At 49.8% G+C, this 10,114-nt stretch overlaps 1 protein-coding gene across 4 annotated transcripts; it reads right to left on the reverse strand.

The window, feature by feature from the left end:
* Window positions 1-1,466: 1,466 nt before the first annotated feature.
* Window positions 1,467-6,799, reverse strand: SPRY1 (sprouty RTK signaling antagonist 1). Of its 4 annotated transcripts, none has more exons than XM_080590535.1 (2): window positions 6,624-6,799; window positions 1,467-3,707 (listed from the first exon to the last, which is right to left on the reverse strand). In XM_080590535.1, exon 2 carries the CDS (start codon window positions 3,650-3,652, stop codon window positions 2,687-2,689), a length of 966 nt encoding a protein of 321 aa, XP_080446661.1. In that variant the 5' UTR covers window positions 3,653-3,707; window positions 6,624-6,799; the 3' UTR covers window positions 1,467-2,686. The 4 variants fall into 4 exon arrangements, with proteins under 4 accessions (XP_080446661.1, XP_080446662.1, XP_080446663.1 ...); XM_080590536.1 differs by lacking the exon at window positions 6,624-6,799 and adding an exon at window positions 5,189-6,350; XM_080590537.1 differs by lacking the exon at window positions 6,624-6,799 and adding an exon at window positions 4,817-5,159.
* Window positions 6,800-10,114: the final 3,315 nt, after the last annotated feature.

Consider the following 10,114-nt stretch of genomic DNA (forward strand, 5'->3'; position numbering starts at 1 on the left):
GCTGAAAAAGAGAGAGACAGAAGTCAACAACATAAATAGTTTTTTTGGTTGGTTGGTGGTTTTTTTTTTTTTGAAGAGGAGGAATAATTAACACCATTCAAGCAAACATACTCAACACAGAGCTGGATTGCATCCAGTTAGGAAACTGCAATTGGCTCGGTATTTCTGAGTGTCAGTACACAGTCTTAAAAATGGCCCTATCTGACCAACGGTGACTGTTTGACAAGGATTTCATTGTCTCCCGAGGGCTGTTTGCAGCTGCCACTGTTAGAGAAGTATCAGTGATAAGGAAGTAGTGCTGAGCAAGTCATTTACTCCTCATTCTTCTCTTGGCTTTGCTTCATCTCACGAAGAATAAATTGTGGAAGGCAGATTATATACATACACTGCTACCCCACAAGGCTCCTTGTCTGTAAGTTTTGTCACATTTATGTGCAGAACTGAGATTGAGAGAGCAGTATTACTAAGAGCATACTGTAAAGTAAGTTGTTTCTTAGATGTAACATTATTATGATTTCGCTGTGTACCTCACAGAAATTATACATGCTCTTTAATAAAGAACTCATTTTTTGGTCAGCTTTGATGCAGTTAACTACAAAAGCCCAGCTTACTCCAATCATCAGCATACTGGGAGTTAGAACAGCTTGAGCATGGCAATTCAAAGCAGAAGACTTCAAAACGCAATATGACACAGTTGTCAGATTATTAGTGTTCCTTAAGTGGAGTTTCTCTAGAACCACTTACTCTGAATACCATGTGGAATTACATCCATTTAATAAACTTTTTACTTCAAGAGAATTGTGGTGTTAGCCTTGACCCACATGGACAGAAGAATGAGGTTTCCCCATTCACTCTTAATGAAAAGGGGTTTTGTTGAGTAAGTGTTAAATGGCCACAAGTAGCTGTGACACTTGGGTCACCCTTAAGAGCCTTTAATTTAAAGACAGAAGGTGGATTCAGTTGACATTGGGAAAATGTATCGGAAGAGAAACAAATAAGCCATGCATATATATGTGCGCACATACACACACAAATCTCAAAGCTAGCAAACTGCAGCAACCCAAACTCTACTTTATATCATAATTTAACCAGCCAAGAAGGTCTATATGGGAAAATTTAGAATGCGTTTACATCTTAATTTGGTATTCTTTAGGAAACTAAACCTGAAGTTATGGTTTCCTCCTCCACAACTACATTTAATGCTCTGGTAAATAAATAGGGCCTACACCTCTTGGCACTGTTGAGCACAATGCATACATTCAATTGCAAAAACTTACTTGATCAATGGTTAGCAAACTTAAAATTAGGGAAACTAAACTAGAGCACAGACTAGTGGTTTTGAAGTATCAATAGGAAGTTACTTGCTACCTGACAGACCACCTGACCAGAGGAAGAAAATAACAAGAACCCAGAATATGCAAATGTAGCTTACAACCTGTCATTGTAACAAAAGAACTCACGAGCCATTTTCATTAATTAATATATTTTCTGCATTATAGTTAACATATGTACTTTCTTCGTGTCATCCTTATTTCGTTAAGTATTGATATTTTGTTATATTCAGACATGAGTACATTTTCAAAGTCTTTTGCAATAAATATCATAAAATAATAGAGATTCACATAATAAATATTCTTTACAATAAAAAAAGTTTTAACAGACTTTTGTCTTAAAAATAGTTGGGATTCAACTTTGTGTTTTATACATAAAATATACAAAAAAGGACCACAATTTGTGGCTAAGGCAATAAAACAGGGAGCAGAATAAAATTATAAAGTACAGAGCAGAGCTAAATTCACTAAACCAGAGGATCACAAGAAACATTAAAGATTCAAGAACGTTTAGGTGACTCAATGACACCTGAAGGCTGTTTGGATATATGAACACCACCAACTTTAATATCAACATGATACTGATGGACTATAAAACAGGAGCAGGAAGGTGGAGTGAGCAATATCCTTCAAAGATTTGACAGCAAGAGAAATAAATGAGTACAGTTGCAGCCATAATGTCTCCAATGTGAAGATCTACATAGTGTAGCAAAAACTCAAGTTAAAAAAAAAAAGCAAGGGGAGAAACAATCAGCTAGCTCTCAGGACTGAGAATATTCCAAAAGTTAAGACAAAAGAGGTGGAGGCAAAAAAAAAAAAAAAAGCAGGCTGCTTACAGAAGAATCAGGCCTTTCATTTGGTAAAGCCTTTATTTTACATCCCTCTCCAGGAAGAGCACACTCAAGAAGTTATTTCACAATCCAGCTCACTCATGAAAAGTTACTCCTTGGTACCCCAGGGGGTTAACGACAAAAAAATTGCTGAGAAGGAAAAACATCTTTGGGAAGATATTCAGAGCAAGAAGCTGCAAGAGCCCAGCGAGCCCTCACTGTCTCTGTCAGGAGTGGTTCAGTTACAAACTCAGACGACCCTGCCAAAGTGAGCGGCAGACGCAGATACTAAGTCCACACTTACCAAAGAGCAGCAATGACTACGTAAAACGCTCCACACTCAGTTGAGTGAATACAAAGAGGAGAACAAAGATGCAAAGGGAAGAACTTGTGTATTTGAAGTGGAGGGAGAAAGCAAAAGAGCAGTCTCCCCACCCCCCTAAATGGGGGAAGGAAAAAAAAGGAAAAAAAGATCAGCTACAACCTGAAAATCAAAGTTGGAGGAAGTAAACCTCCCTCCGAAAATCATGAGGGCTTGCCCTGACCCCGGGAGGGGCAGCTCTCCAGTTTACAATAGACAGTGTTGGAGTTCTTGCATCGGCAGCCTGGACGATTGACGCGGTCGTAACACCCTCGACACAGTTTGAGGCATCCTTTTGCAGGAGGGTAGCAGAGCAAGCAAGGCAAAAACAAGGACATTGCTCCCATGCACAGGTACCTAGAACAGCAGTGTGACTGGGAGCAGGAGCAGGGATTATCCGCGTATGAGTCCCCTTCATCGTCGTTTGAACAGTGGTAGAAGATCCCTTTGACCAAGCACATGCAGGTGCCGTACTCCACCATGCTCTCCGCGGAGCACAAGCACTGCCGATTGCAGGCCAAGCAGGAAGGAAGGGCCCTCGGGGCTGTGCACTCACCACATTTGCACTTCCCACACTGTTCGCAGATAAACTTGTGCTGTGTCAAGTCCTCTTTCAGAGGACCCTTCAGATCATCTACAATCAAAGACGACTGCTTGGGCTGTGTCCGGATTGTCCGGTCGGACCTGTGGCCTGAACCCGGCCTGGATGGAGGCGACCGGCCCAGCAGTCCTTGCTCTGAAGAGGCGCTGCTGTTGCTCCCAGAGCTGGCTGCGCTCCCCGTGCTCGTTGATCTGCTCAAGACCGGGGCCCTCACGTTATGCTGATGTGCCACATGTCCCACGTGACTGGGTCTGTGTTCGTAATTATTATTCACATTAATCGGTATAATTTCATGAGTCCTTTCATGCTTCTCTTGCCTTGGTGCTGTCCGCGGACCAGCTTTTTTCACCACAGATGGACCTTCGGTGTACTCGTTGCTGCCCCTGATGGCCTTGATCTGGTCCAGCGACAGGATCGTTGTTGGCTGGCTCTCTCTTTCATAGTCCAACCGCTGCCGGCTGTCCAAAGAGGGCTGCTGAATCACTACTAACGAACCACCACCGCTGCTATGTTGACTTTGGGGCTCCATCTGTAGCGATCTCTACCTCTGGCATTCAGCGGGAACCTGGCATGCATCTGAAACCCTAGAATAACAATAAGAAGTCAGAAAGTGTAAATAAACATTGCGTGTGTACATATATACATACAGACACAAGATCAAGCGCAAAAGAGGAACAAAGAACAGGATACTTTTTGAAAATAAAAGTGATATGGCAAACCACAAATTGCCCTAGCCACCTGGCGCTGATCTCTTTCAGCAGGGGATTACAACAACGCTGAGGATCTGGCCAAAGTCCAGCAATGGGGAGAACCTGGGTATGGCATCATAGGTGAGGAATGCTAAGGGAGACCCCTTGCCATTAAAATTACAATTCAGAAAGAAAATAACTATAAAAATCAGCATTAACCTGCAAGCTCACTTGGCAAGCCACAGGAACCAAGTGCTTCTCACTTGCTACCGAGCTCAATGTCTAATTAGCAATAGCAATTCTGCCTGCCCCCAAAACTAAGTCGGAAACCTTAAGGAGCAATGCCAGGCTGCGTTCTGCAGGGCAGAATAAAGAGCACGCACAATTCTCACTCTTCTGGCTTAATCTGCAGCATCAGAAAGCTAAACAGATTTGCTTGCTAGCATGCTTTGGTAAGTATCCTTTTTAAGGTGAGGTACGTGCACTATAGAGCCTTGAAATAAGCACTGTCAAGTGGATGAGAAATTCTCCGTAAGGAACTCAGCATGCAAATCTCATAAAACCAAAATAAGGGTGCAAACAGAAGCAATAAGTGTGCAAACAGAAGCCTGTTTTCAAGTATTTTCTGACCAAAGGGCAGAGTGTGAAAGAAAAACAGGTAGAATAGAATAAGATAAATTAAGTGTCAGATAAGGACTTGTTTCAAAAAAAAAGCTAGGTACTTTTAAAAAACAGAATTAAAAAATGAAAAACAAAGAACAAATAATATTTCCCAAGATAAACTGATTAAAAGCTTCTGAAATACAAATTCTTCTATTCAGTCTTTTTAACTATTAACACACAGGTTGCCGATCTGGAAAACTGCAGTGACAGTTCTGTACCCACACGAAAACGTACATGAGACTACCTAAAAGCCAGATTTATAGAGAGAACCCATAAAACAAACTGTTTTCCTTTACCGAAAGCCCTAGACAAACTCCCTGCAAGATGTCACGCACTTTTACCTGAAGGAGCAACGAGATGAGCGCTAGGTGATCGAGCACTCCCAAAGAACCCATCCAACAACCGCGGAAACGTCTGTCTCGCCTCTCCAGCCCGCAGGTGGCACGGAGCTGTTCGCAACGCGAGCGACGCAGGCACCGTGGGCGCACGGAGAAGGACAGAGCAGGACTTATCCTAGCAGGGAGTCATGCGTCTGTATCGCTCTGACCGCTGTAACAGCTTAGTACCAGCTCCTACCTATCAGGACGCAAAAGTCTCTGTGCTGATCCACCAGCCGAAGGATTCATTTTACGTTTAATGTCACCTGTGAGGGCCTCAGGGTCACAGGCTTAGGAAGAAAGCAAGAGAGAGAAGCAGAGGGAAACCGCACTCGCTTCTGATTCACCCGGCACAACACGCGGCGTCCCTCCCGAGCGCTGAACGCAAACCCACAGCGCGCCAAGGCCGAACGAAGGCGCAGGAGGAGAGATTTACAGCCGCACCGGCCAGGAGCCGGGCTCCCGGGGGAAGGCAAAATAACATCCCACGGAAACGCGACGGACAGCCAGTGCCATCTTCGGGGCAAAGCGCGGCACCAGCGCCGCGCGCAGACCGCCGAGCCCGGCCGCGGGGCAGGCAGAGGGCGGCAGGGGCCGAGGGAAGCGGCGAGGAGGGCACCCCCGCCCCTCGCCGCCCCCCGGCACACGGGGCCGCATGAGGCAGGACGGGGCGAGGGACCCGGCGGCTCCGCACCGCTCCGGGGCTGGCCGAGCCCCGGCCCCGAGCTGCTGCGGCGGGCGGCGCCCCCTGCGAGCCTGGCGGGGCGCGCAGCTGACGGGGAGGAAGGAAGAGGAGGGGAAAAAAAAAAAAAAAAAGGAGAAAAAAAAAGTTATGAATGAAAACAAGGGCTTCCCCCCCGCCTTCTGCGGGGGGAGGGCGCAGCCCGAGGCCGCTGCTCCCTGCGGAGGGCGGACTTCCCGGCGTTTAAAGCGCCAGCGCACGGCGGCACGGCCGCTGCCGGGGCGGGGAATCCCCGCAGACGGCTGCGGGCAGCCGGCACGGCTCGGATCGGCTCGGCACGGCTCCTTCCCCCCCCAGCCCCCGCGGGGTCTGTCCGGAGCCCCACGGCCGCCGGGCACCACCGGCCGCTAACGGCCGCCCGGGCTCTGTCAGGGCGCCGCCGCGGACCTCGCCCCCCGCCCCGCTCCGCGCCGCCCGGCACCTGCTCGCCCCGCCGCTTACAGGCGCAAAAAGCACGCCCCGAAACCAATTACCTCCTTAATGACGCCGGGAGGCGCTAATTGCGGCGGGCCGGGCTCCCAGCCCACCCCGCCGCCCCTCGGGGGTCGCCTGCCCCTCGCTCCCCCGCGGCTGCTTCCAGGGGCAGCGCTCTGCCCGGCCGCCCGAGGCGAAAAACGCACCAACAGCGATAATAAAAAGTAGCGATAGCGATAGTAAAAGCGGTAATAGCGCCGATAAAACAGCTCGCGCCTCGCCGAGGCGGCTCCGCGGCTCGCTCCCGGCACCGGCGAGGGCTGAGCGCGGCCCCGCAGCGCGGGGGGCAGCCGGGGAGCGGGGCTGCGGGGCCGGCTGCGGCCGGAGCCGTGCGGCGGGCGGCTGCCATGTGCTCGGCGCTGCCGTCGGCGGCCGGGTGACAGGCTGCGAGCCCGGCCGCCGCCTCGCCGCCAGGCGAGCGGCGCCGGCCAACGCGGAGCGCCCGCGGCTGCAGCGCAGCGGCTCCGGGGCTCGCCCCGCCGCCCCCTTCCCTCTCCCTCCCTCTCCGCCCGTCCGTCCCCGCACCTGACCCGGCCCCGCAGGCGCGCAGCTTACCGGAGGGCGAGGTGAGAGCCTGCCTGCCGGGGCACATTGGCGGCCCCGGCGCGGAGTCCAGCCCGGGCAGTGCAGGCAGCCTGGCGCCGTCCCGCCGCCGCGCCGGAGTGAGCGCGGCCGCGCTCCGCCGCCTTTCAGCGCGCAGCCCCCGCCCGCCGCCCGGCCGCGCCCCCGTGATGCCGATGTGTCACCGCGCGGCGCCCCCGAAATCCCGGACTGGACTCCGCCCGCGCACGGCTCCAGCCCGCGGGGGCCGCGCCGCCCGCCCGCCCGCCTCCCGCCCCGCGTCCCTCCCGGCACGGGGCGGCCCCGCGCCTCCCTCCCGCACGGCTCGGCCCGGCCCGGCTCGGCACGGCCCGGCCCGGCTCGGCCGCGGATGGCCGCCCCCGGCCCGGCCAGCAGGGGGAGCGGGAGCCCCGAGGGGCCCGGCCCGCACGGAGGGGGCAGGGGTGCCAGGGGCAGGGGTGTCGGGGGTGCAGGGCTGGGGCCCTGCCCGTAAGAGGGAAGCCGCTGCTCGGTGTCGAAGCTCGGCGTTGACCCGCCTGCCTTGCAGGTTCCCGTCACATGTTGATCAGTGGAGGAATCGCAGCGCTGTCCTCACAGCCCTCATTTCTGTGTATGTGCTACCTGTCGCGTGGCCACAGGTCATTTAGAGGCAACTTGAAGAACGCGGGAAAAATGATATTAAAAGAAATGAGCATTTTGGGAGTTATTTCTAAGAATATGCGACGCACTGGGACATGCGAGGCTTTTTAGGACTTGGCTAACCATCCATAAAGTCCCATGTTTATCCAAAATATCCTAACTGGCTTTTTGCAATCTCTTACAGGAAACTGAACATCTCCCACCTTTTGTCCCAAATTAAACACACACACACACACACACACACTACAAATAACTCAAAACTGCTTAAAAGGAACCTCCATCCAAGACCAAATAATCCTTACAAACAAGAAAATACCCTTGCAAAGGTATTCTATTGTGACATCCTTTGTCCACCCAGATCACACTCACTGTCCCAGTGCAATTATTTTTCATTAATCTTCACCAGGCTTGGAAAGAAAATAGCCAAACTACATTTTTTTATTTCCATCACTATACAAAAAAAAAAAGATTTCAACAATGTATTTCTCCATGAAATAAATACAGATGAACTATCAATTCTGATATATCATTCTGTTGTATCATCTGATACGGATGAACTATCAATCATACAGATGAACTTCCAATCACAGAGGCTCAAGTGACAAACATGGCCATAAAATATGCCAGTTCATCATTAATTTTGCAAGGGGGATTAGAAAATGTGATTTCTCACCAAAAGCACTCTCAGACACACCACAAGCAGAAAGCAAAAAAGTAACTTCTGGAATTTCTGAAACCCACCTGAACCCTTTGGAACCTACCACTCTCCAACTAACAGTAATTCCTACTGAAGAACAAAAATAACCAGCAAAAATTAACAGAAGTTACTACGGGAGTGTAGCGCTTCGCTGTGCAAATCTATCATCTCCCACTATATTTTAGCTTTATTTCACACACAAAAAAACAGCTCTCTGTTTTAAGTAAAGATGAAAAAACAGCATTATGTAGGTGTGCTACACGTACTAATTCTTGCAGCGGTGTCGACAGGAGGAGCATCGGCGGCAGCAGTAGGTAAACTGCAGATAAACTGCAGATAACCGTGCTGCTGGGGTCAGCGGGGCTCTGCTGCACGGCCAGGCACACTCGCATCTAGCAACCGACTGTCTTCTCACACAAGTCAGTGTGTTTCTTTCCTAGGAAACTGCTGTGAAAACATTGCTTAACACCTTTTAATGCACATCTGCAAAGCGGGTACTACCTTAAAAAACTATGCCAAGCGTAACAGCTTGATTTTAGAAATACAATACTAGGCTTAAATGGGTCAGTAAAATAATCAAGAATCCTGGCAGCGGTTTACTATCACTTGGCACCAGGACGAGCACTTCACTGAAACGAGGCAAAACCCTACAGCTAAATCAGAAGGCTCTCCACAGATTCAAGCAAACATGCCTGCATCTCACGCAAGTCATCTCATTAGATTTTTCTTGGAAATGATAGCAGTAAGAAGCTTTTGTTAGAAAAAGGAGAGCTAAAATTCTGGAGAAAAAGTTGGCAGCTTGGAAGAGGACTGACACACCTTATGACTACATCCTGGCACAACCTTAATTTGAGCACTGACAGACAGACGGGAATCCAAACTGTCCTCCGAGGAAGCCTCTCTGTTCCACTGACAATAAAAGAAGTCAAGAGAGACCAGCCCTCTGTGCCCAGCGCTAATCCTCATGACAAACCTCCCAGAATTAGGTCCAGGAGACTGAATGACTGCTGATAGTCGTGATTCAGTCCCCGTTTCCGCTTTCACTTTGAGGATCATGTACAGGAGATAATCTCCATGTTCTGCAGTCGTATACTGCTTCTCCCTTGTGCAAGCTTCAGGGTGCCAGAAGACATGTTGCACAGAATAAAAGCAAAGCCCATGGTTGTTCCGTTGGTTTTTTTTTTTTTCCTTTTTTCCTAATCCACACCCAGAAGCAGCTTTCCTAAGTCACTTGATTGAGCTTTATAGGTAATGAACTACACCTCTGTGAAGATGGATTGAATAAATCATGGTCCTCCCACTATCAGTACTTAGTGACAGTGCCGCTGTGTTGCATCCCACCTGGGAATACCTTTGTATTTCCCCCTAAGCAGCATCTCCTGGCTCCTGCTAGGGCACAGCTCCCAGCTGAGAACGGGGACACGTACCCGGTCCCAGACGTCGGCACCTCATTCCGCCTCCCGAGCGGTGCGAGGTGGCTTGGTTTGTGAAAAGCAAAATCTATCCTGTCTATCATCACACGCTATCATTTCAGACCAAACAGGTGACAAGGCCTATACTTGAAGGCTTCGATATTACTGTTCCCGTCACTCATCTTCCTTGGTGATAACTATCTTGAGCCAATATGGCTTTGAGTAAACTCAGCACAGAAAGTGTCTACCTTTGCGCAAGGTACTTGTCAGTTAATAACCAGCCTTCACAGCTGTAACAACAATGCTGAAGTTATACGGGAATTTAAAAGCGATTTAGAAAACAACAATGCACGTTAGCATTTATAGCCGGATACAGTTATAAACAAAACCGCTGTGCCGGCCGTCTTACCCCTAGCACGTGTAGGCCGCGTTCCCCCATGCTGTGCAGCCAGAAGCCTGCCGGGGCAGGCGCTGTGAGGAACAGCGGGGCTCTGCAGCTCCCAATGCCTTCGTGTGGCAGAAGCTCCGACGGTGCACTTTGTAGGTGCCAGTGTTGGAAAGCTCGGGCCCCACAATGTGCTCGGAGAGCCTCAAACCGAGCACAGGGAGACAGCATGCATTCTTTAGGAGAAGACCGCTGTAATTGCGGGTTTTTAAGATAGTAGGCCTACATATATGTGTGTGTAAATAAAACTACCATAGCTGTTAGACATTGCTGTGATATTGTGGACACAAGT

The sequence above is a fragment of the Anser brachyrhynchus genome, assembly GCF_964034855.1.
Source record: "Anser brachyrhynchus genome assembly, chromosome: 4".
Classification (NCBI taxonomy): domain Eukaryota; kingdom Metazoa; phylum Chordata; class Aves; order Anseriformes; family Anatidae; genus Anser; species Anser brachyrhynchus.